This window comes from Balaenoptera acutorostrata, chromosome 15 (assembly GCF_949987535.1).
Source record: "Balaenoptera acutorostrata chromosome 15, mBalAcu1.1, whole genome shotgun sequence".
NCBI classification, from domain to species: domain Eukaryota; kingdom Metazoa; phylum Chordata; class Mammalia; order Artiodactyla; family Balaenopteridae; genus Balaenoptera; species Balaenoptera acutorostrata.
Window position 1 is genome coordinate 88512789 of NC_080078.1, and position 26096 is coordinate 88538884.

The 26096-nt window shown below is 54.8% G+C and overlaps 1 protein-coding gene across 3 annotated transcripts in view; it reads left to right on the forward strand.

The window, feature by feature from the left end:
- OSBPL2 (oxysterol binding protein like 2) overlaps nt 1-23550 on the forward strand; it is a 42425-nt gene extending 18875 nt beyond the window's left edge. The window contains exons 3-14 of one of the 3 annotated variants that reach the window (XM_057529091.1): nt 3265-3409; nt 5564-5639; nt 9991-10125; nt 10749-10846; nt 13218-13400; nt 15124-15231; nt 15951-16040; nt 17771-17894; nt 19712-19840; nt 21211-21334; nt 21924-22014; nt 22250-23550. In XM_057529091.1, coding sequence (XP_057385074.1) covers nt 3265-3409; nt 5564-5639; nt 9991-10125; nt 10749-10846; nt 13218-13400; nt 15124-15231; nt 15951-16040; nt 17771-17894; nt 19712-19840; nt 21211-21334; nt 21924-22014; nt 22250-22352 — 1406 coding nt within the window. In that variant the 3' untranslated portion in view covers nt 22353-23550. The remainder of the gene's footprint in view (nt 1-3264; nt 3410-5563; nt 5640-9990; nt 10126-10748; nt 10847-13217; nt 13401-15123; nt 15232-15950; nt 16041-17770; nt 17895-19711; nt 19841-21210; nt 21335-21923; nt 22015-22249) is intronic. The other 2 variants (XM_057529093.1, XM_057529092.1) reach the window with 2 other exon arrangements.
- Nucleotides 23551-26096: the final 2546 nt, after the last annotated feature.

The following is a 26096-nucleotide window of genomic DNA, read 5'->3' on the forward strand; positions in this document are numbered from 1 at the left end:
GCGTTCCCGGGTCTTCACCGGCCGTGCTTCTCCTGAGTGAAGGGTTGGAGCAGGTTGAGGGATGGGTGGCCTGAGATTATTGACTTGTTCTTGTCCGAAGCCCCAGGAGGAGCGGGCCCTGAGCTCATCGCTGTTTTCAAAGGCTGACCTGCTGAGTCATCTTATCTTGCGTGACCTCATAGCTGTTGTGGCCCTTGTAGACGTGTGTTCCTGGGAAGCGTGCTTGTCTGCTTAACCCGCACGCGCATCAGTAGTCTTTCGCAGTTGAATTCCCACCAAGCGGGGTGTTTGTCAGGGAGTCACGCCCTCGGGCTGCCTGGCCCTCGCAGACTGACCACGTCTGAGACCAAGTGGGCCCGGTTTCGGCATGGCCTTCTCACCCGGGAGCCCCCTGGGAAGCTCCCTGTCACCTGGGACCAGTGTAACCTATACTCTGGAAGGTCTTTCCCCAGAGAGGGCTTGAACTGCATGGAGTGCGGTGTGTAGGTGACCCCATCCTTGCCTTGCCGCACGGCGGGACCTCTCCGCATGTCCCTGAGATGCAGGCGGAAGAGGCAGATGTCTAGGTGAAAATAATTCCTCACCTCAGCCCTTTAGTTCCCAAGCAAATAACAGAAAGACGAAAAATGTGAAGTCTCCCAATGCAATGAAATACCCAGACAGTGACTACTTCCCTGTTTATAGAATCAGTCTTACTTTGTGACTCTAATTTAAAAAGTATTTAAAGCCAGCAGTTATTAAATGAATGCCTTCAATAGGCAATTACTGGGGCTTCCCTGGTGGCGCAGTGGTTAAGAATCCGCCCGCCAATGCAGTGGACACGGGTTCGAGCCCTTGGTCCGGGAAGATCCCACATGCCGCAGAGCAGCTAAGCCCGTGAGCCACAACTACTGAGCCCACAAGCCGCAACTACTGAAGCCTGCGCGCCTAGAGCCCGTGCTCCACAATAAGAGAAGCCACCGCAGTGAGAAGCCCGCGCACCGCAATGAAGAGGAGCCCCCGCTCGCCACAGCTAGAGGAAGCCCATGCGCAGCAACGAAGACCCAGCACAGCCAAAAATAAATAAACAAGTAAATAAATTTTAAAAAGATAGGCAATTACTTCCTACAAGAATCAGTACCTTTAATGTATTTATTTTCAGCAGTTGTGGCTTGTGGGCTCAGTAGTTGTGGTGCACGGGCTTAGCTTCTCCGCGGCATGTGGGATCTTCCTGGACCAGGGCTCTAACCCGTATCTCCTGCGTTGGCAGGCGGATTCTTAACCACTGCGCCACCAGAGAAGCCCAAGAACCAGTACCTTTAAATTGAAAGGTTTTAAAGTACATGAAAAATATGTACAGATTAAGGGTTGTAAAAAGTCAGACTAACCTGTCAAAGGTGGGTATCTCTGAGTGATCAGATTACAGATGATTTCAACTTTCTCCTTTGCTTGTCTGTATTTTCTTTTTCTATAGTAAACATGTGTTGTATATTAAAATGTTTAAACTGTTACGTAGTGTTGGCTTCATCAGAGACAAGACTTCAATGCACTTGTCAGGGAGGAGCTGCCTTGTTTTCATGGGCACACACCAGGGTTGTGATTTAAGCGAACTTTCTACTTGACACTGGCCCAGAATCTCAGCCCTGAGGGAGGTCCTCGGAGATAGGGACACCCGTGCAGGGTGACACCAGGTCCATAGGACTGGGCATCCTTAAGCAGGGACTGCTTCAGGCTAAGTTTAGACTGGGGATTAGTAGATGTTGCTTTGGGGATAGTTAACAAAAACTAGAGGTGACAGGCTATTTCAGAAAGCATTGATTATTTAAGAGGTTCATTTTTTTAAAAATTAATTTATTATTATATTTGGCTGTGTTGGGCCTTCGTTGCTGCACGTGGGCTTTCTCTAGTTGTGGCGAGCGGGGGCTACTCTTCGTTTTGGTGCGTGGGCTTCTCATTGCGGTGGCGTCTCTTGTTGTGGAGCACGGGCTCTAGGTACGTGGACTTCAGTAGTTGTGGCTCACGGGCTGCAGAGCGCAGGCTCCGTAGTTGTGGCTCGCGGGCTTAGCTGCTCCGCGGCATGTGGGATCTTCCCGGACCAGGGCTTGAACCCGTGTCCCCTGCATTGGCAGGCGGATTCTTAACCACTGTGCCACCAGGGAAGTCCAAGAGGTTCATTTTTAATATATCCTTTCAAGTTCATTGTGTAATAAATCTCAATACTACTATATTTTGTGCATCTGTCAATATAGAAGAATACGAAGGAAGGTTATTTTTGCGTTTTCTCAAGGAGGCTTATTAGCAGGTTTGTTTATGTTTTGTGTCTGACCACAGTCACCGCCTGGCCTGTCACCCTGGGCCTCGCCTTCCTCTCGGAAATGAGGGGCTGTTATGGGAGCCCTGAGCTCCCCGTGGGCTGTGCCCTCGCTGAAGTAGTCAAGGTCATCGATAGTCAGTGGTCAGGAGCTCCCCGCCCCAGCTGGAAGGACTTGCCCTGGCAGCCACAGCTCCCGTCCGGGCTTGCTCTGGAGCAGAACTTGAGTATTTCAGTGGATTGCACTGGCTGAGTTGAGAGGAAACACATTTTCCTTTTCCCTATAGCCACTGGTCGCTTTGGGAGAAAGCGTTCCCGATGCAGAAGGGGCACGGAGCACAGCCCAGGGTGGTGTTACTCTTACTCGGGGGATGGGACGGGCCAGGAGACCGCACGACTGTATTTCACACAAGTCCTAATGGTTCACTCTCCCCGAGGTTTCCACGTACGTGGCGTGCCCTCCGCGTTCGCACCCGTCGTCTGCTGTCTCGGTTGCCGTTGGTCGGTTTGGTAGGTTCTGGCGGTGGGTTTGCGCGGTGCTCGGTCTTAGAAACGCCGCAGCAGGTGGTGTTTCAGGACGTGATGTGGAGCTTGACCGCAGCTTGTGCAGAGGAGGAAGGGGTTGCAGCCTGAGTTAGGTGTGAACACCATAGAGGTGGCCGCCCCAGAGGGTACGGTCACTGACGACAACAGGGAAAACCTGTCCTGGTGCCCGGGAGCCGCCCCCCACGTAAGGACCTGGAGAGTGTGGCGTTGGTGGCAGGGTGGTGGCCTCACGCGGGGACCCCCCGGGAGCGGTTCTCGTTCTCCGCCTCGACCTTCGGTTCTTGGGAAGCAGAGTTCATTACTCTGAACGTGTCAGTCAGAAGCACTTTCGAGCTTCAGGTGCCTGCTTGCAGTGTGAGAATTCTTAGAGGTAGGCTTTTCCATATTCCAAGTCCTGCAGAAGTTACCACTCTGCTTGTCTCGCACAGGCTTTGATTCTGATAACTCTTCTGGGGAATTTTCAGAGGCAAATCAGAGAGTCACTGGCGTGATTCATGTGGACACCAGCAAAAGTAATGGGATTGGAAAAGTTGGGGAGAGGCCTCCTCAAGAGAATGGAATTCAAAAGCACAGGTATGTCATCCCACACGGACGTTTTGGAGTCTCCCAGCACGCCTGTCCTCGCCCCACGTCTGCAGCGGGCCCTGAGCTGGAGGAACATCCGTCCCGTGTCACCTGGGCCCTGCCCCCTGGGTAGACCCAGGGCCCTGTTCAGCCAAAGACCCCGAGACCCACTGGCCCTCTGCGTGGCCCCTGGAGATCAGTGATGGCGCTTCCTCAGCGTGACCCCCGTCCGTAAGCGGACGGGCGGCCGTCCCTGCCCTGGGGTTGCTGGGGGACTGAGCTCCGTGGGCGCCCTAGCGTTGGCAGGGGGCCTGGCACAGAGCCAGAGGTCACTGGTATCAGACCCAACTGCAGGCTTCACGCGGAGCCGCCTGCGTTTGACGCGTCGACCTCTCACCCCGTGAGTGAGTTTCGGAGGGTTGTTCAGTGCAGCGGGACCGCAGTCCATTCTCTCCCCACCAGCGCTGCATTCTCATGCAAGCAGATTCTGATGGCAGCGAGCTAAGCCTTCACCAGCAGAAGGGGGGGCGTAGGCGGGACGGCCGTGAGTCAGGTGGGTGGAGGTGGCAGCCTCTGTCCTCCCCGCGCCGTTTGCCCTTCGGCTCCGGGGAGCCCAGCTTCACCCCACATCTCTGCCCTGAGCTGGCACCCAGTGCCCACCTGGGGCCCCGGAGCTGTCAGAGCACCTCCTGCCTGCTCGTGTGGCCCGGACCTCTGCCATCAGCGCCCCGCACCCTGTAGGCGGGAATCTGGCTCAGGCCGCCCGAGTGCCCGCCCCTCCCTCCCGTCTCCAGCCCCCGGCCTGACACGCTAGCCTCCGGACGGACGCGTCTTGGATGCCCTCACCCTGCCCGCTCCTGTCATGGCCCCCTCCCACCGCTGCTGCTCCTGAATCCCCCAAGGAGGCACCTCTTCACTGCCCCGCCCCTCCTCCTTCCTTCCAGCCGTCTCAGAGGACAGGTCTGAGCGTGCGCCTGCCCCCTCGTAAACTCCCGGGTAAGGCGCACGTGGCCCTGACTGCCGGGGACAGCGGCCCCTTTTCCTCTCTGCAGTGGCGGTTTGGGCTGTGAACAGTGAGGTTCTCCTCTTAGGACGAGGACCTGCGCCCTCGCCTCTCTCCGGGGGCGGCCGCTCCCGTGTCTGTGGCCCCCGCCTCTCGGGGTCCTCGGTGAACCTGGCCTGTCCCACGTCAGGGCTCCGTCAGCTCCACGCCCCCGGCCCCGGCCCCGGCCCTCTCCTCCACCTCCATCTCTTCAGCTCCTGCCTCCCCAGGGTCATCCTTGGACCCCTTTCCCACCCTCCACAGAGCCACGCTCCTTCCTCGTGGCTCCCTCACAGCGGGGGCCCGTCCTGCCGTGGCCGCTCGGGACCCCAGACGAGAGCTGGCAGAGTGGAGCCTTGTGCTGGTTGCCGGCAGCCTGGCACGTGCTGCCTCGTGAATGTTAGTTTTCTTTCCCATCTCGTCTCCCGCTGCCTTGCCCTCCTCTCCCACCTGCCCCCCCCGGGCCCGTGGTCCCCGACCCAGTTGACTGTGAGCAGGGTCTCCTGTGCCCGGGGCTTCCCTGGCATCGGCGGGAAGACACCTGAGGAGGAAGGTACCTCGGGAAAGACAAGCACAGGCTTCAAAGGGGTTTAAGAGCTGGTTTCTGAAAAGGTTTTCTTTCTTTTTTTTTTGGCCATGCTGCGCGGCACGTGGGATCTTAGTTCCCCGACCAGGGATCGAACCCGTGCCCCCTGCACTGGGAGCGTGGAGTCCTAACCACTGGGCCGCCAGGGAAGCCCCTGAAGAGCTTTTCGTAATGCGGTTCCCTCTTGGGGTCCTCTTGGCTCCACCTCCGTCTGTGGCCCTGCTGCTGCCCCAGGCTGCTGGCACACGGCTGCCCAGGGGGACCCAGCGACCTGTCTCCCCAGCTCCGTGGAGGAAAGTCGCCTGTGTGGCCATGATTGCTTCCTAGGAGGCCCTCCAAAGATCGATGCAGAAAGCTTTCTTTGGGACTTCAGCAGCAGTCTGGTCCTTTTTTTCTCTGCAGGCATGCCAGCATAGAGAAATGCTAATGCTTGGAAAGATTAAAGGAAGACACAGTCATTGAGCAAAACCATCAGTCGTAAGTGACTCTCACATTGGTTGAATAAATACATGTCACTCTGGTTACCCCTTTACAGGACATCGTTGCCTGCCCCAATGTTTACCAGAAGTGATTTCAGCGTGTGGAGTATATTGAAAAAGTGCATTGGCTTGGTAAGTTCAGATGGACTCGTTTTGAAGTGTGAATCTTACACATTTTTAATTCCTGTGAATTTATTGCACTACTGGTAGTTTAAGAAGATGCACTCTGCATAGTTATAAACAGCATGATGTAAACATAATAAAACAGGAAAGGAACAAATACAGGAGGGGAAGAGGTGAACAAAAGCTAAAGTATTAATAGACAGTAGGACACCCACTCTGTAGGTTAATCTCTTGACATAAGGAGCTTCAGATGGGTTTACACTTACCTTGGTGTTTCATGATGTGCTGTAGCCAGCTGGCTTTGGATAATCCTCATGAACTGGGGGGCTTTGGTGGGGTTCCTGGCCCACACACCAAGGGACCGAGGCTCTATGTCCCCCAGCCCACCCACCCTGGGCTGCAGGCAGAGTAACAGGAAAAATAGTTGGATACTTAGTGTCCAGAAGTCGTAGGCCTTTCCTTTTATGGTCTCTCCTGACTGTGAGAGTCGGAGCTGGTCCTCCTCAGGAGGGGAGAGCGCTGCCTCGAGCAGACCGCAGCGTGCTCAGCCGCGGCCACGTCTGGTGACTCATACTCGGGCTACGTGAGCTACAAAAAATGACTTCACTGCTTCTCGGATGGTCTTCAGCCCAGTCTTCTAATGCATTTATTTTTTGCCCGTATCCATTTCAGTTCTTTTTTCCCAGAGGGGACTTCATCTTTTTATTTTGAAATAACTTGAGACTGACAGAAAGTTACGGAAGAGTCACAGGATAGCGAGTCTTTTACCCTTCACCCAGCCTTCTGTAATGACAGCATCTCACATGAGAACCACGGCACTCACACTGCGGCGTTACTGTTAACAGCAGCACGTACCTGACTGGGCTTTCCCCAGTTTTTCCACCGATGACCGTTTTTTTTTTTTTTAATTTATTTATTTTTACTTATTTTATTTTTGGCTGTGTTGGGTCTTCGTTGCTGCACGCAGGCTTTCTCCCTTTGCGACGAGCAGTGGCTTCTCTTGTTGCGGAGCACGGGCTCTAGGCGCAAGGGCTTCAGTAGTTGTGGCGCAGGGGCTCAGTAGCTGTGGCATGCTGGCTCTACAGCACAGGGCTTAGTTACCCAGTGGCATGTGGGGTCTTCCCAGACCAGGGCTCGAACCCGTGTCCCCTGCATCGGCAGGTGGATTCTTAACCACTGCGCCACCAGGGAAGCCCCCACCGATGACCTTTTATTAGAGGATGGTGTGTAGAAACCGAGACCTGGGTGCTGCCAGGGTGTCACTGCTCCAGGCCTCTCAGCAGACAGGGCTGGAAAACCTAAGAGTGCACACTGACCCCTGCTTGCTCACACGCGTGTATCTACACATCTGTGATCTTTTAAAGTGACATGTTCAGGATTGTTTTCTTTTAGCACTGTCCTCTCCTACGTTTTCGACTGTGTGCACAATTCAGGTCTTCAGAAAAGTGTCTGTCTGGGGGTGTGACGAACTCAACAAGCCACTCGGTCTTGACTCTTCAGAGGTCTAAAACCAAAAGCCTCTTTTCACAGAGTGACATCATTGCACTGCGTTCCCCAAGGAGCTGGCCGTAGGCTGGATTCCGAGTAAGGCTGGATGTAACACTCGGGGTTGGTCGTGCTGTCCCACTTCACAGCATCCGTCCGCTGTCCCCCGTGAGATACTCACCTCTCCGGATGCACCTCCAGGGAGGTGACACACCTCTCTTCACTGCCCATCAGCTCATTGAACCAGCCACGGACTAGTGAACATGACAGTTTCTGACAGAGGTAGCCAGAGTCTCATGAAGACCCCTGCCCATCACCAGCCCTCACCACTGCCAGTTGGGGCTAATCATGCGTCCTCCGCCCCTCCACCGCTCCCCTCCTCCCCTGGTATTTTGAAGCAAATTCCAAACACCTTTTCATTTGTGAACATGTCTTATGTATCACTAAAGGATAAGGATTCTTTTTAAACACAACCACAATACTATTATCCTACTTTTGAAAGTAACATAATTCTTTGACATCATCAAATACCCACTCTGTGTTCAAATTTCCAGTCGTCTGAGCGTGGCTCTCCTGTGTGTGTTTTGCAGTCTGTGTGTGGGACTCGTTTGGGTCCTTCCATCACAAGACCTTTCTGTTGCTCTTCTTCTGAATTTAAGAACTGCTGGTGCTTGGTGCCCAGACCCATTAGCTCATCAGGAGTTGCAAATCGGAGCCAGGCTGATAATGATTGCCCTTCTTTCGTTACCTGGAATATTTCTGTGATGAGGAAGTCCCCTCCTCTACTGTGAATGTGGTTTGCATAAGACAGTCGGGATCAGTGAGTGATTCTCTATCCAGGTGTTCGCATGATGTCTTTGGTTCCCTGGCAGCATAACTGGTCTGACCAAGCAGCCCACGGGGTTGGCCCTGTGCTGCGTCCAGGCACACATGTCCGTCTCTGGCTGTGAGAGCCTCTTCACACCGGCCCACACTCCTTTACAAAAGATGCCCCCACTCCTCCTGTACCTTTATTGTCCAGGGAGAGAGAGAGCTCAGGACCAGAGCTGGGCCCGGGGGAGGCTAGTGGATTGGTCTTGTTTCTAGGTCTTTTCAGGGGAGAGAGTTAGGAGCTGTGTTTTGATTTGTTTCAATGATGCTTCAAATTCCAGGCCACAGGATTTATCTAACCTCTTCTGTCTTCTGTCTGTGTCTCTCTTCCGCCACCTCAACAGTCCCAGTTTTTCACGACACAGGAGATGAGGGATTTAGCGCAGCATGTAGCTTGTGACCCGCTGCTGCGCCCACACACGTGACGGCTCAGGAGAGCCTGTCTGTGGCATTTGTCGTTCTTGCCCCGAGGGTGACTCTTCAGTCCCTGTGCTTTAGCGCCTCTGGGTCATTGTGCCCCCAGGGAGGTTGTGTGGGTTCATTTGTTTTGTTTTGTTTATGGTGTTTAGAGATGGCTTTTCTAAATTTAATTTTGGTTTAAAATTGTAAGTCCAGAGTCGCATCTCTCAGACAAGGTGTGTTCCAAGCGTCTAGCCTCCGGTCCCCGTGCCCTCCCTGCAGTCTGGAGGTGACCATCAGGACACGCTCTGGTCCCTCTTGCCACGTGTGAGAACGCTGGCTGCGTGGCCTCCTCCTGTTCTTCACATAGACGGTCGGCTCCTCTCTGCCTGTTTCCGCTCCGCAGTGTAGCCGCGAGGGCAGAGCTGCTTCTTATTCTTTTGGTCACCGCGCCGTGCTGCCCCACGGTTGACTGACTGTGGCCCTGTGGTTGGACGTTTGCGTTGTTTCTGGCCTTTTGCTGCGTATTTGCTGGAGGAGCTGTGGGTTAGGCTCCTGCACGTGGGGCCGCGGGACCAAAGGCTGAGTGGGGGGCGTGGCTGGGTCCCCTCCTCTCCGGAGGCTGCCGATTCCCACCGGCAGGTGTGGGTGGCCTGGTTCCCCCAAGCCTTGCCAACAGGCGGGGGTCAGAGGTTTGGGGGTTTGCCACTTGTGTTGGGTGTGCAGTGGACTCTCCATGTGCTTTCATTTCCTTTCTCCCGACGTGAGCGAGGCCAGCATCTTTGCTGGCTTTGGGCCGGCAGCGTTTCTTTCCCTCCCCTCCCCTCCCCCCTCCCCTCCCCTCCCCTCCCCCCTCCCCTCCCCTCCCCCCTCCCCTCCCCTCCCCCTCCCCTCCCCTCCCCCTCCCCTCCCCTCCCCTCCCCCCTCCCCTCCCCTCCCCTCCCCCCTCCCCTCCCCTCCCCTCCCCCTCCCCTCCCCCATCTCCTCTTCCCTCCCCGTCCTGTCCAGCCCTGCTCCTCCCTTGACAAAGCCGTCCTGCGCTGCTCAGCCGTGCTTCTGGGAAGGGCCTCCACTGGAGCCCCCTCCCTAGATGCCGGCTCCCTCGGTGCCCCCTGCAGCATGCGTCCCCGAGCGCCTTCCTGGCCTCCCCCTGCACCGGGGCTGCACACTTGCTCTGCCTGCACGGTACCTGAGAGCGGGCCGCGGTAGGGGGTCTCACTTCCCAGGCCGAGGAGTTTCCAAGTCACCCTGGGGTGACGGGTTGGAAAGATGCTTTGGGACCGTGGAGCTGGAGGTGGCACGGGGCACACACAGGAGCGGGGTCGTCGCTGGAGCTGGCGGCCTGGGAGCGCCCGCAGGCTCGTGTGTGCCGTGAGCGCGGGGTGGGGTGGTGGGCGCGGTGCCCGCGGGCGGGTGGGCAGCAGCTCTGTCTCCCAGGCTGGGCTGCCACAGGGCCTCTCCGGTCTCGACCTGCGCAGGCGGCTGCAGCTCCAAGGGAGTGACGCTCGGAGCAGGGGCGGGGGCGGGGGCGCTGGTGTCTGGGCAGAGCCGCCGGTAGCGGTAGCGGTAGCGGTGGCGGTAACAGGTCCTCACCGGCTCCCCCTAGGAGCTGTCCAAGATCACGATGCCCATTGCCTTCAACGAGCCTCTGAGTTTCCTGCAGCGGATCACGGAGTATATGGAGCACGTGTACCTCGTCCACAAAGCCTCCTGCCAGCCCCAGCCCCTGGAAAGGATGCAGGTGGGCGGCGGGCTCCTCTCGGGGGGAGGGCCAGGCTGGGTGCAGCCTGGCTGGGTGCAGACCGTAGCTTTTAATGAACGTGACGCCATCGGATTGGCTGTGTGGCAGCAGGGACCCGGGCACCTCAGCAGTGGGACACCCGGGAGAAGGGCCAGCGCAGCTCGCATGGATGTTGGGGTGCTGTCCTGCCTAAAGGCCGAGGCATTTGTCCCGGGCACGTTCTGCGCGGGCGTGGTCTCGGCTGCCTGGTGGTCAGGGCTGCAGGGCTGCAGCGGGTGGCGGCGCCGGCCCTCGGCTCCTCTTGGGCCCTTTCAGCACCATCACCCCACGTGAGTGTGTGTGTGTGTGCGCGTGTGCGTGTGTGTATGCACGTGTGTGTGACAGACAGGGCCTGCGAGGCAGGCCCGGGCTGGGGGTGGAAGGCGGCAGAGTTCCTGCTTTCTGTGGCTGTGAGGAAGTGGCGGGTGATAAGCAGTATTTCCCCGGAAGTTCTGCGGTTTCAAACGTGTTACAAGTGGGAGACTGAAAAGGCACCCAGGAGCGAGTGAGTGGGACGCCCTCACCGCCCCGGCTCCCGCATCCTGATGGACAGCCGCCCCTCACCAGCCTGTGGTTGTTTCCAGTCTGTAGCGGCCTTTGCAGTTTCGGCTGTGGCTTCCCAGTGGGAGAGGACCGGCAAGCCGTTCAATCCACTCTTGGGGGAAACATACGAGTTAACCAGGTAAGGGGACAGGCCCTCGTGACCATCTCGTGCGTGAGGTTCTTCTGGCGACGGACAAGGGTGATTGCTTGTCCAGCATGGATTTCTCCAGGCTGATTGAATTGAGGGGTTTACCGCAGGCGGGAAGATGGTGCACGTACGAGAGCTGTTGTGTTAATGACATAACAGAAGCCTGGTGAAAAACCGAGTTGAGAACGGAAGAACGCGTTAGGTTCAGGAATGGAGAGGGGGTGCCCGGGAGCGGGCAGCACGGGGTGTCGGATTGCTGGGTGCTCGTGTTTGGGCATTTCTGCGAGGTGCGGTTTAATTTGCAGCATCTTTATAAAACCAGTGGCGTGTTATGTGACCGATGCATCTTAGATTCAAAGAACCACACACTCCTGGTTCTTGGGTCCTTTATTGCATATGTGTTATTAATGGTTGAGTTTTTCCAATGGTGAGTAAATGATGGTGGGATTTGGGGATGTTGGACAGCTTAGAATGGGCACTCTTCAGGTTTGTAGAGTGTAAGCGTGTGGGCGGGGATGTGTGTATCTGCACTGGTTTCGGACCATTTGGGGAGGAATTGTCATCCTAGGGATGCGGGCGGCCTGCACACCTGCACACACGTCACCTCCCAGGTTGGGAAAGCAAGATTCATGTCAGTTTCAAATTCCACTGTTTCTGGCTCGTCCTGGATGTCTCAGCAGCGGCCTCTTCTCCACACGCTGCTGGAGTGGGAATTCCCCCTGGGGTTTTAGTGTGGCTTAGAGGTCGGCTGGCACTGGCCTGTGGTGGAGAAGCCGTTCTCCACATCTCATTGCCCTTGAGAAAGCTGGACGAGTTGGGAGTAAGCGTGATGTGTGCTGCCGGGGGGCTTTGTAAATGACAGGGGTTCAGCAGGTGACCTTGGGCTACGGCATCTCACAGCCAGCGGGGCCATAAGGCACAGCCCTTTCCTTTTAGAAGCGAGGAAGCTGAGGCCCAGGCAAGGGAAAGGCTTGCCCCGAGGGTCACTCTTAAGGGGACGTTTTTGTCTTGAATTCACATAGAGTTTCCTCCTTTCTTAGATGTTTCTCTCGAGCAAAAGCTCCCTCCCTCCAGTTAGTTTGCTCTAGTCCAGGGTTCGAGATTCTGACCTTATGTAGCTGTCAGATTCTTATTAGCATTTTTGTTTATTAAAAGCATCAAAATATCTGAAAAGAGAAATCAAAGCGTAATATGATAAAAGTTCCAGACGAAGGAAAGTAAGCAGATGGATTAAAAGCATACGAACCCCCCAAGACGCTGAATACAGAGTGACACCCCTAACTGTTCATCTTTTTCATGAACGTAGTTCAGGGGTTGAATTAAAGTTTCACAGGCTGTTGGGAAACACTGACATTCTCTCTTAACTTGTGTGTCGGGCCTTAACTTCCAGGTCACGCTTGCGGTGTCTGCCGCGTGCCACACGTGTGAGACGGAGCCGTCTTCCTGTTTGGGGGGCAACATAACTAAGCCTGGCCATTCACCAGTGTCTTTTCATCCTTAGAGATTGCTCGTGGATAACTAAAAATAACACTTTCTTTTCTTAGACAAGTATTCATTTTGTAAATTACATACCTTGGTAGGCAACCTTTTTAAAATCTAATTTTTCAACTTTCCTTCCTCTGTAATGATTGGAAATTCTGATTCCAGTTAAGTTAGTAATTATGTGGTTGAGCTTTTATAATTTTTAATGACTACAGCTGTAGGTGTATTCAGAGTTCTGGAACAATTAAAAACTGACATTTTTATTGAAAAAGAGAGTGTACTAAAAATCCTGTTTCCTGGCCAGGAATATCTTGGGCATAAGACATTTCATCACAGAAATGCCAGGAGCCTTGAAAGGAGGCTGGAAAGTCCTACTCTGGGTTTACTGGGCAGTGGGCGTCCCTCGAGGACTAAGGTGACAGTTTGCTGTCAGTTCTCTGAGTCGCTGGTTCTAAGAGCTCCTTGTGCACCTGCGTGCAGGACGGCAGCCCTCTCTGCACTGTTGCTTGTTCTGCGTGGTGCTGACTTTGGCCCTGGAGGCACAGTGCGTGTGCTGTGTGTGTGCTGTGCATGTGCTGTGCGTGTGCTGTGTGTGTGCATGTGCGTGTGCTCTGCATGTGGTCAGTGTTAGGCCAAGTGTGACGTCAGGAAGCCGTGTCGGATATTTCTGCCACGTGTGACAGCACGTGTGGTCCCCTTATCCCAGCGCCCCTCCCAGACGTGGGGTCTGGGTGGCCGTGCGGTCCTGCAGCGCCACAAGCGCTGAGCTGCGGGCCCCCGAGAGCGGGTTGGGCTGACCTTTCTGGGCTTTGCTGTCACTGATGAGGCCCTTTCACTGTCCCTCCTGCCCCCGCCCTTCTTGTCCTCGTTTTGTCCCCAGGGAAGACTTGGGGTTCAGATTCATATCCGAGCAGGTCAGCCACCACCCCCCCGTCAGTGCGTTTTACTCGGAGGGCCTCCATCAGGACTTCCTGTTTCACGGCTCCATCTACCCGAAGCTCAAGTTCTGGGGGAAGAGCGTGGAGGCGGAGCCCCGTGGTACCATCACGCTGGAGCTTCTCAAGTGAGTGGGCGGCCGCGCGTCCGAAGGGAAATCCGTTTCCATTTAGGACGAAGACTCCTCCCTTCTGGTGGAGGGACCCTGCGTGCTCTGCGGGCAGGTAGCCTTTCCGGCGGCAGGGACGTGCTCTAAGGAGGCTGGAGACCGCGGCGGGCTGGCTGTTCCTGGGCGTCCTCCTCACGTCTGACTGTGTCGGGTCCCGTCTTCTCTCCCCTGATCTCTGCGGTTCGGTCCCTGGTCGTGGTCATCACCTCCTGCTGCGTGACAGCCCAGCTCAGCAGCGTGAAACGACACTGTCCTCCCACGGTGTCTGGGGGCTGGAGGTCAGGCGCAGCGTGGGGGGCTCTGCCGGGGTTCTGTGCGGGCGCAGCCGGGATGCGGGCCGGGCGGCCTCCTGAAGGCAAGTGGGTGGAGCCTCTGCTCCCACGTGCACCGCGCTGGCCGCTGGCAGGAGACCTCGGTTCCCTGCCACCCGCTGCTCCGTACGGCTGTGCAGCCGAGGCGCTGGCATCCCCCAGAGCCGGGGCCCGGGGCGGTGGGCAGACCACCACCAGGACAGAACCGGCGGTGTCTTCTGTGACCTGACCTCAGAAGTGACCACAGCCCTGTGTGCACGTGCTGCTGGTCACGCAGGCCAGCCCTGGTTGAGCGTGCAGGGTGGGAGGTCGGGCTTGAGCGCCAGGAGGTGAGAAGGAAGGGGCCATCTTCCCGGACGCCCGAGCACCGTTAAGTCTAAATCCAAACGCGCCCAATCCGATGGTGATCAGAGACCCTCAAAGCAGAAACTGAGTCTCTAGCAACCGCCCGGCGCTGCAAACCCATGGCGGGTGGTCCAGGCCGAGGGGTGCAGCCGGCTCCCTGGGCTGTGAGCCTCGCTAACCGTAGCCCCCATGGGAAGCATCTGATGCCATTGCACTTCCTGTGGCCCCGCCGGGCTGGAGGGGCGTGGTCTTCCCAGTACCCACCCCCCAACCCCTGCACCTCGGGGCAGACAAGGTCGCCCGGCCGCGGTGAGGGCAGCCCCTTCCTGGGGAGGGTGCCCGTCCCGTCGGTCCTGTGCTCTTGGCTTTCTCAGGTGAGGCGCGGGGAACTGAAAGGTCGCAAACCTTGTCAATTAGCACCTTTGGGTTCCTGGGAGATTCAAGGAGTTCCAAATATTCATCATGAAATGCTTGTGCGCTGAGCTGATCTTTGCCCTGAACTGTGGCTCTTTCACGCAGCCTCCCTTGAGACACACGTCCGGCCACCTGCTCAGCACTCGCTTGTGGGGTTTCTCTTCTCCTTGGAGAGGGCCAGTCGGGGAGGATGAGGACTGACTGACGGGAAAGTGTTTGCACCCCCAGGACCCATCCCCGCCACACGCGGGTCCCCAGACGGCCAGGGCCACGCGCTGGGGACCTCGCGGTTCCCGCAGGCTGGGGCGGCGGGGCTGTTCTGTTGAGGGCTTCACAGGAAACCTCTTGCCTTTGTCTCAGCCTTTTCTTGCTTATTAACTTGTCTCGACATTTAAGTAGAAAGCTTTGTTGCTGCTACAAAGGAGAGAAGAAGGACATTTCAAACGAATGCTAAAGAAGTAGCCCCTGTTCAGGGAGTTCAAAGCGATATTCTGCTCTTCTGCAGGTTTTAAGTCAATTACGGTTTGATTCTGTCTGGTATTTTGCTTTTGAGGTCGCACGGCGTCTTTGCTTCGCTGGCCTCTGACTTGCTGTTCTCTGGTGTCTTTCAGACATAATGAAGCCTACACGTGGACCAACCCTACCTGCTGTGTCCACAACGTGATTATCGGGAAACTCTGGATAGAGCAGTACGGGACGGTGGAGATTGTAAACCACAGGTAACGGCCCCTGACAGTCATGCAGCGGTCAAAGTCAGGGTGGCGGTGCAGCGCCCAGAGCACCAGCTGGCACTCAGCCCGTGGTGTCACGCTGCGGTCAGCTTCTCCGGGCCCCTCCCTGGCCCCCCGTGCCCCTCCCTGGTCCCCCGTGCCCCTCGGCCTCCAGACGGGCCTTGCTGGCTGGGAGGCCCCACACGTGGTGGTGGTTGGATCTGATTCTGGTTGGCACTGATCGAAGTCATCACTACTGCTCTTTGTTGATATTTCTTTGTTTTTAGTCACAATAGTGAATTTATTTTGAAATTTTAAACTACACTGAAGAATGGTGTGCTTCCCCGATGCAAATAGAGTGACCGTTCTCAAATCTTGTCCACTGTCCAGTCTGTCAGGCCTTATTCCTAGAAGCTCATGGCTGGTAGGCTTTGTTATATCTATTAAGATGTAATTTACATGTCATAAAACCCACCATGTAAAGTGGACGCTTAAATGGTTTTTAGTAAATCTGCTGAGTTGTGCAACCATCGGCACAAGGAAGTGCTCGAAGCTTTCCATCCCCAGGAAAGATCCCCGTGCTGTCCACTCGGTCCTGGTGCTGCCCCGCCCTGGGCAGCCTCCAGTCTGCCCGCTCTCTCCCTCCCTCCCTCCCTCCTTCTTTCTCTCTCTCTCTTTCCTGGATGTTTCATGTCTACAACAGAAGCCCGTGTTTGTTTTCCCCGCAGAACTGGAGATAAGTGTGTGCTTCACTTTAAACCGTGTGGATTGTTTGGAAAAGAACTTCACAAAGTGGAAGGGTACATTCAAGACAAAAAGTAGGTCCGCGTGTGGGTTGGGTCACAGGGTGCCTGGACAGCGTGTGTGTCTCTGCAAAAGACGTAGTTGTGCCGGTGACATCTGCCGGGGAGGACAAGTTATGACTCTTTCTTGTTTAGAAAAAGCATTTCATTACTGAGCACAGAAGGAGATAATGATGAACTTTAAATGCACCATTCAGGGTGGTGACTGATGGATCCCGGCTTCCCCTTCTTCGAGGGTAGAAGATCTGGGTCTGTTTTCTTTTGATAAAATGGATGTGAGAAAGTTCAACATTTTCACTGAGAGATAAAACTGCAGTTGTGCAAACAGGACTGAGAGTTTAGAACTTGACCACGTGTTTCCTTCTCTCTCCTGGCATCCGTAGCGGTTGTCAGGCAAAACCCAAACACTAGCTTATGAGCATCATTCTCACGTGACTTGTTCATTCCAATCTGGAAATTTGGGACTTTTAAAGTTTTTGTGAGCAGAAAAATGGCCAGTAGTAATTTTAACAAAATTTCGGGGGGGTTCCCCCACGTTATGTGTTGGGTCTCAATTTCTCTCTCTCTCTTTTTTTTTCAATAAGTAACTTGGGCCGTATAACAGCCATAAGATTCCTTCCAGCTCCTAAAATATATACATTTTCAAATAGAAAGAAGTTCCAGTGTAAAGCAGTGGGTGCTTTTGCTCCATCCCACTCTACTGGGTACCAGAAATTCACCTGTTCTAATTCCTTAAAATACCTTTAGACGTTAAGACTCTGACCACTTTGCCCCTTGAAGTAAGTTAGGACCTGGTGTGTGGACTTCACGGGACAGCAGTCCTGTTAGTGGGAATAGCACTGACCCGCCCTGTGGTCAGCGCATCCACAGAAACAGGCCGTGGGAGCGGACGCCCACCGGCACTCAGTGAGCCGTGCCAGTCCTGTTCTGGGTTTCTGGTTTTCCGCCCTACACTGGATGCTCTTTCCTAACGCTACATCTCTTGGAGACAGAGAGTGTCTGCCAGGCCGTCTGCCGAGTGAGGACTGGCCACGTGTCCCTGCCTGCTGGCCCTCCCAGCACGTCCCGCGGCGGGCGGGGCAGCCTCTCCAGGGAGCGCGTGGCCAACCGTACGCTCTCCCCCGAGGAGGACGTGAGAAAGAAAAACAAGGGCCCAACACGGTTGGCAGTGTTCCTTTGGAATCAGGCAGAGAGCTCTGGTGGCTCATCTAGAAAGATCTGTCGAGGTTATTACTAAATGAAAAATGTGGGCAGACGGTGACAGGGGTGTCTGACTTGAGGTTGTGAAGGTAAAGCAGACCACATCAGCTGAATATGGGGAGGGTTGTTTATGTGGTTTATAGAAAAAGGGCTGCAGGACACACGGTACATAAAAATGTAATGTATTTCAAAAATAACAATCGGGCGCATAGGGTGTTAAACGTAATAACGTCGTACGCTTGTTCTCACATCATCACGTCTCCTGCGGCCCGTCTTTCGCCCTTCAGGTTTTTGTACCTTCATTTTCTCTTTTCTGCTTTCATGAAGGAGTGTGAATAGTTAGTCTCAAAAGCCACGAATAGGAGATGCTAAAATGAAACTTTTCATCTTTGCATTTACACCCAGCAATATCCCTAAAATTTATAAGAAGACATGCCAGAACGAGAATTTATTCCATGGTCACAATTAAGGTGCTGCACGTTTAGATGAATGGTTTATAATTGTTAACTGGTAACTTGGTTTTAAAAAATTCCCTTTGACTACAGCAAAAAGAAGCTCTTTATGATCTATGGCAAATGGACGGAGTGTTTGTGGGGCCTGGACCCTGCTGCGTACGAGTCCTTCAAGAAGCAGGAGAGGAGAACCGATTCCCTGCGGAAGACAAAGCTGGTGAGCGGCTCTGTGCGGCATCCCCCGCGGGTGGGGTGGGTGGGTGGAGCCTGGCCAGGCCTGCCGCTTGCGGGGGACGCAGTGCCTTTGTGGCCCCAGCTGCAGAGGGTGAATCACAGAACTTATCTCTCAAGCAAAGCTGCTTGTCTTCTGATTCTGGACGGGGGAGGAGTTCACCTGCGTCCCAATCGTGCCTCTACCCGCCCCGAGCCTGGCGGAATCAGAGGACACCTCCGTTTTCTTCTGGATACTTCTTTTTTTTTGGCCACACTGCGAGGCATGTGGGATCTAGTTCCCGGACCAGGGATCGAACCTGGGCCCCTGCAGTGGGAGCACAGGGTCTTAACCACTGGACCGCCAGGGAAGTCCCTCTTCTGGATACTTCTTCATAAATCTCCTGTTTCCCTGCACCTTGTTTGCTTAGACCCATTAAACAAGCAAGTGGATGTCACTTCTGCGTTTCTAGTTCTGAGTACCAGGTAACATACCAAACAGCTGGAAAGTTTTCACAAGGATACTTTCCCCTTGGAGCTTTGGAATACTGATTTTCTTTTTTTTTAATTAGTTTATTTATTTATTTATTTTTGGCTGTGTTGGGTCTTCGTTTCTGTGCGAGGGCTTTCTCTGGTTGCGGCGAGCGGGGGCCACTCTTCATCGCGGTGCGTGGGCCTCTCACTGTCGCGGCCTCTCTTGCTGCGGAGCACAGGCTCCAGACGCGCAGGCTCAGTAGTTGTGGCTCATGGGCCTAGTTGCTCCGCGGCATGTGGGATCTTCCCAGACCAAGGCTCGAACCCGTGTCCCCTGCATTGGCAGGCAGATTCTCAACCACTGCGCCACCAGGGAAGCCCTGGAATACTGATTTTCTTAAGACTAGTTCTTCTTGAGCTTAAAACTAGAAGTGATAGTTCAAAAGAGGTGTCACATTTTTCTAGATGATAAATTAGACTGTACCAAACCCGAGGTGTTCAATATTTGTTTAACAAGATATTCAGCCGCCACTGGGATTGATAGTGCGTTTTGTTTGTTTGCTTGGCCGTGCCACATGGCATGTGGCATGTGGGATCTTAGTTCCCTGACCAGGGATTGAACCTGCGCCCCCTGCAGTGGAAGCTCAGAGTCTTAACCACTAGACCGCCAGGGAAGTCCGCCGTTAGTGTTTTTTATATTGTGATATTTCATGGGTGCTACTAGACATCGTTTCTAATAATGCTCTTTTAAACTAAAAAAAAAAAGTAAAGTTCCATTTAAAGACCATACAGTGGAATGTTAAATCCGTTTAGTGATGTGTTTTAATGTGTTAGCGTGGCTTTGTCGCCCCTTTGGGGAACTTCACAAGGAGGGAGCGTTTTGTGTGGGTACTTGTCACTGAGCTGTGTCTTTATTTAGCTTCTGGCACCAAAGCACATAACCTGCGGGTGGGGGAGGACTCCAAGGCTGTGCTTCTCGTGGTTTAAGTGTCTCCCTTCACAGCTGCCTGAATAACCTCTCTGTTCTTCCCCTTCGTCCTGTTGATTTTGAAAAAGAAGTAGCAGTTGTACCTTTTTATTGAGACGTGATCCCCAGTCTAGAAACGCTAAGACACCCTGAAATCACCAAGTGCGAACCCTGTCTCGACTGAGGGCAGAAGCGCAGCTCGTGGGGGAATAACCATCTAGGAGAGGCACCCTCAGCCTCCTTAGGAGGTGTCGCCCCGTCCAGTCACACCCAGAAGGCTGCACGGGCTCCCCCCACAAGGAGGGCGGCTCCTGGCTGCTGTCTCGGGGGCCCCGGGCGGGTCTGGAGGGGCTCTGGGAGCACCGAGGTGCTGTGTCTTTCAGGACGACTGCCCCGAGAAGGCCGACGGCGACGTGGTGGACGCCGTGCCGGAGGCTCAGGAGACGGTGCAGGTCATTCCGGGCAGCAAGCTACTCTGGAGGGTCAACACCCGGCCCCCCAACTCCGCCCAGGTCCGCGCCCCCCGCCCCAGCCAGGCCCCCCAGCCGTCCACCGTCACCCAAGGGACTCCCTGCCCTCCAAGCCCTGACCCTGACACATCAACACTGTGTGCACACATCACAGTACCCGGGTTACACTGCGAGCCCTCAGAGTCTATACCGGGTGCGTCTTACCAAAAGGGTTTCCAAACCAGTTTCGAGAGATTATTTTTCTGACTCATCAGTTTAGGTGCTTAAATGCATTTTGATGTTTGTTTTTGAAAATTGCGCTTATAATTTGCATTACATATAATAAATTTATTAAATGTAATGCAAAATTGTAAGTACAATTATAATTAAATATAATTTAATTTAAATATAAATATAAATTTATTATATTTACAGTAATGTATAATATGTAAAAATAATTACATGATAACTGTAACACGTAATAAATTATATTTTATTTTAATATAAGTTATATGTTAGTTATATATAAAATACATACACAACATACTATAAGATTTTTTATTGTATTGTCACATCCTATAAGCAAAGCACGGCATGTGCAAAACAAAGGAAACAAAACATTCATCGGTAAATACATTACCTCAACACAGCCACTATTATAATTTTAGTAGAGTACAAACTAGTATAAAATAATAGCAAAAAAAGCTCATGTTTAAAAATAACACTCATCCCTTTGGTTCAGTGAGCACCTCCTGAGTCGGTGCGGGTGGGCCCAGGTCCCCGGGAGCAGAGCCCGAGGACAGGGCAGGCAAGGACCCCGGCCCTACACAGCACAGCGACCGGCCTGATGGGCTGGGGGTGGGCCTCCTGGGGCCCTGGTGACGTGCAGCAGGACCTGGGGGAGGCGGGGGCGCGGAGGACATGGCCATCCAGCCGCTTTCCGGCAGGGGGGCGGCCGGGGTCCGAGCCCCCCTGCTCCTCTTGAGTGATGTGGGGTCGTTCGAGCAGCGAGGGGACCAGGTGGGCCCCTCTGGCCGCTTGTGGAGATAGACTTCGGGGGCCAGAGCAGGAGGGAGGCCAGGTGGGAGGCGAGTCCCCAGGTCTGGGCTGTCTGGAGGCAGAGGCTGGGGGGACGTGGGCGCAGCAGCCCCTCCGGAGGAGCTGAGCTGGAGACTCCCGTCTGACCCCCAGGATGTGAGGAGGCAGACGTGCGGGTGGGACGTCAGGGGGAGGGTCTGGGTGCCTCCCGTGGGGGCGGGGTGGAGGAGCCCCAGGCGAGTGCATGGCAGGGCAGGGAAGGAGCCCCGGTGACCTTGACAGCCGGTGACACTTGGCTGCTCTGAAGGGGTTTAGAGTGTCGCTGGCCCCCAGCTGGGAAGAGTGCGCAGAAGAGAGCGCCATTTATAGCCACGATTTCTGTGCCTGCTCCCCAGATGTATAATTTCACGAGCTTCACGGTTAGTCTCAATGAACTGGAGACGGGCATGGAGAAGATCCTGGCCCCCACCGACTGCCGGCTGCGCCCTGACATCCGAGGCATGGAGAACGGCAACATGGGTGCGTGGCCCCGGGTGAGCGGGCGGGCGCAGGAAGGGAGCGCGTCCCCCCACCCCACCCCGTTAACCAACCACACTTCGCGTCTTCTAGATCGTGCTTCTCAAACCGCCTGTGGGGAAAGGGTTAAAAAATTTCTAGTTTGCTGCAGCCCAATTCTTCTCTAAATAAAATAAGATTAAATTACTAGGAAAATGGAATGAAAAAGAATACATACAAAATGCAAGTACCCTGTCTTATTATTAGGTTCAACAGACAGTGAGATTACATTTCAGAAGCTGGACACATTGTTATTTAAAAGCTGCTTGGCTGGAGGGTGCCCCCCCCAATGCCTGCCCAGCCCCGAGGCCCCTCTGCCTGCCGGGCTGGGCCGCGCTGGGGTCTGCGCTGGGGTCCGGACCTGGCCGTGCGCTGGTGCACTCGTGCCTGGGTTTGCCTTCCCGCTGACGGCCTTTACTGTCTGTGGTTTGCTAACCCAAGTGTGACTTTTCATCCGGGGTCGGGTGTGAGGGCTGTTCCAGCATCTGCTCTCCAGCCCTCAGCTCTGCCTGTCACCCTGAGCCCTGACCCAGTCCCCTGTGCTTGCACCCAGATCTGGCGAGCCAGGAGAAGGAACGGCTGGAGGAGAAGCAGAGGGAGGCCCGGAGGGAGCGGGCCAGGGAGGAGGCCGAGTGGCAGACGAGGTGAGACGCCTGGTGGCCACGAGGGCGAGGAAGCGGGGAGGGGGCCGCCCACCCACCGGGGCTGAGCAGAGGCTCCCCCGTGTCCCGTGAGATGGTGGCAGCAGCTCTGGGCTGCGTGTAAACTGATGTGTGATGTGATGAGGTCTAGTTAGAGGGGCCGCGATCCCAGGGGGAAGAAAGGACCAACGGCCGTGTCGTGTCCACTGGCCTCCTGACCGCCTGCTCTGGGTCGCAGGTGGTTTCACCGAGGCAGTAACCCGTACACTGGGACCCCCGACTGGCTGTACGTGGGGGGCTACTTCGAGAGGGATTTCTCAGGCTGCCCAGACATCTACTGAGAGACCGGACCAGCCCCCCGACCGGAGACCCGAGAGGCTAGACTCCGTCAAGTGGCTGCTCTGAGCTTCAGTCACAGCAGAAACCAGCTTTTCTAACGGCTGTTCGTGGAGATGGTACCATCCCTGGTTGAGGATTTAATTCTAATCGACTTTTGATTGCCAAACATTTTACTACTGTCGCAGTCTCTTCATAAAGCTTCACTTGGGATCGTCATGTTTCCATTAAGGTTTGAAAAGGAAAATTCTTTACAGTTCCCTTTTATGGGACAGAACCAGAGCTGGGGCTGGTGTAGATTACAGCACCCTCTTAATTACAAAAGTTATAAATAAAGGAAGTAACAGGACGGGGTCCACATTCCTCCTTGTAACGCAGCGGCAAAGTGTTTCTGAAAGTATTTTAAATTTGAACCAGTAACAGGAAAAGATGGATCTTGAAAAAAGTCCCACCAAGAGCTTTTTATAAAGGCCAGGAATTGCTTTCTAGATTACAGTAACGCAAAAGTGAAGATTTTCAAAGCATCTGATTGAATGAAATGAAAAGTTGTCAGAGTCTGTATTTTTTACCAAGCTTCAATAATGTAAAGATTATTAAGATATTTAAGTTCAAACTACTTGAATAATATTTTGCTGAAGAGCAAGACAGGCATTAACATCACGTGTACACTGTCCAAAATGAAGCATTACCACGACAACCGAGGGTGGCCAGAAACCTTGACAAAAAGCCCCCAGACGGCTCCCAGCCCTGACAGGTTTGGGCGCCCGCCTCCGGCCCCCAGGGCTCCCCTGTCACTGCAGGCCACACCCACGTCACAGAGTGAGTCACAACAGTTGGCCTGTCCCTGCGGCACCTGTGTTCCTGTCCTGCATGTGTGAAATACGAGGGACCTGCCTCGGGGGGCACCGAGGGCGGGGGGGGTCCGAGCAGTCTGCTTCCAGCGGTGTCATTACCGTTGTGCGTCCATCTCTGCACACGTCTGCACCAGTGACTGTTTACTTTCCGTAGAGAAGCCAACACCACCGGTCGTTGCAGAGCTCTTTGAATTGAAGACAATCTGCTGCGTGCGCAGACGCACACCCGCACACGCACGCGCACACACACGCACCTGTACGCAGTGGTGGGTTCTCAGCGAGAGGGTGTCGGCATTTTGTGTCCCAGCTTCAGAATCACGTTTGTAATTAAAACACTTTTAAAAGCAAATCCTCACTCTGAAGGCTTGATTCTGTAGCTTCGGAAACCCGAGGCGTGGTATCGGGGTCGAATCCCAGCGCCCCTGCTCGAGGGGACCCGAGCGGGGCCGCCGGTGACGCGCGGAAGCCCCCGAGGATGTGTGATCTTGACGTCGTGCAGAGCGGAGGTTTTGACACACCTGGTCGTTAGGATGGGGAGCCCTGTGCCTCTGGTCGGGAGGCAGCGGCGGCGGCGGCGGGGCTGGGCTCCTTGTCCAGGGAACGTGGGGGGGACCCAGGGCGCGTTTAGAGCAACAGTGTTTAGGGCAGTTTGACAACCTCCGTGGACTATCCCATGTCTCACCACCTCCAGTAATTTACCGTAAGGTTTGCATCTCTAGGTCCTCCCTGAGGTCAGATTCCACATGGCCCCAGTAGCCGCTTCCTTCGCACCCGATTCAAGAGTCAAAGGAGAAAGGGCAGGACGGCCGATGGCCTCAAAGCACGGCCGTTACGATCCTTTAACCACTGTGTCCACAGATGCTAACACCCACCAGAGCTGCCCCCTCAACTTGGCCGCCGTGACACACTGGGATGTTGGGTGTTTCTCTCTAGTAAAGAGTTTTTCAGTGGAGTTTGCTTTTTAAAGGACGCCCTCCCACGACCGATGTGTTTGGCCCGTGTGGAAAGTGGTGGCCTTGTTGTTGGCCCCCAGTTTGCGACAGTGGCTTTGAGGTAGGGCCCGGGTGCTTTTTGGAGCCGTCTCGTAATGCAGAACGTCCTTGTGGGATGAAAAGTAGAGCACACTTTACCCGAAGAACTTCGCATTTTGATTTTGCTCCCCCTTGAAGGTAGGAGCCAGTCACACGTCCATCGATTCAGTGCACGTTTACTGAGAGCCACTGGAGAGTTTGCCGCGCTGATGTCTCAGAGTATGTTTCATGGACGAGAGAACTGTCATGTGCACGCCGGTGCTGGCCTGATTTAACAGGCCGCCCGCTGTGGGCGACCGACGGTCGCGTCTGGGTCGCTGTGCCACCCAGGTCCGTCCCAGGAGTGGTGCTTCTCTCCCCGGCGGGGTCAAGGGTCAGGGCATCCCCAGCACTGGCCGGCCGGCTGCGGGCCCCGGTTGTGGGAAGGCATCGGAGAATCAGGCCCCGGCCCTCATGGGCATCACCGCGTTCGGCCACTCCGGGCTGCCGCGAAAGCCAGGACCCTCCAGGGTATAGCATGGTGGCTCTGGAAGGGGTGAAACGAAGGTGCCAGGCGGACCTCTGCTCCTTTACAGGCTCACGGGTCTTCGCAGGGCAGCGGCACAGCCTCTGCGAGGAAACGGAAGCCGGCAGTGGCCCCAGGCAGGGCCCCTGAGGACCAGCTCCGATGGTTTTCTTGGCCACGGTCTCCCTGTAATACTCTGTCCCCAAGGATGATGCTTGGGCTCATGGAAGGATCTTCCCGGAACACGGGGAGAAGAACCCAGTACAGCGCCGATGGCCTCTGGGCGCCCGGGCCGATGCTGCCGGCCACTTGTGCCAGTGAGCGTGGAGCTGTCCGGCTGGAGGCGTTGCCATCTGCTTGCGGGGTCCTCGTCAGGACCTGAGGCCAGGAAACCAGAACGGGACGAGAGAAGGGCCGGGCGTCTCCCGCGAGCCAGCCAGCCCTCCGGGTCGCCCCAGCAAGAAGCTGCCTCTCAGGACACCTGCTCCTGGGAAAAAGTGCTCCCCGCGGAGCTGGGGATTTACAGGTTTGGCAAGTCTCACGTATCCACCAAGAACAATGAAATGAAGACATCGTTTAAAATGCTAATAAGCTTCCAAAAATCAGAAGCGAGAATAGCCCTCCTCCTGTCGACCCTTGCACGCTAGAAGGGGAGGGGGCTGCTTGGTGAAGCCTTGCGTCCTGTGTGGAGCTATCGGCCCTGCAGGAGAGTTCAGTCAACAGAGAGTTCCTGCTGGTCCTGGCTTCGTCTTCCAAAGGATCTTCCTATGTCCAAAGTGGGTGCGAAGATTGGGGTCCCCTGATAAAAGGGCCTGTCACCAGACCTGCAGGACATCAAGTGGTGTTTCCCTCAATACACGTCATCTTTGGGCCTATCTTGTACGTTCTCAGTGTCGGTTTCTTCGCAAAGTGAAAATGCCATTTTGGTATTTCTCGGTACGTGTTTCCTGGACCGTCAGCCCTCAGCTGGATGCACTGCTCCATTCCGTCTCTGTGAACCGACCACCCTGGGCCAAACGTCTGGTGAAGGGCTGCTTGGTCTCTGCAGAGGGTGACAACGCACAGACAGGGTCCTTCCTCCATTGTCCCACGAACACTGTTTGTCCTATCCGTGCAGCACGAAAACGTCAGGCAAGAAAACACGTAGTGAAATGGATTTATTGTTATAATTTTATAATACGTAATAACTGTCGATATTCTTCTATATAAACAGAATCAACCATTCTCAGATTTTTTGGGAGGACCGGACAGATCTGTGGAGATAAATGTTAAACCCTAGCCCTGAATAGAGATTCTTTGCAAATGGGTGGTAGTTGACATTTGTTTTGTACTGAACAATTTTTCACTGTCTGCTGCTCT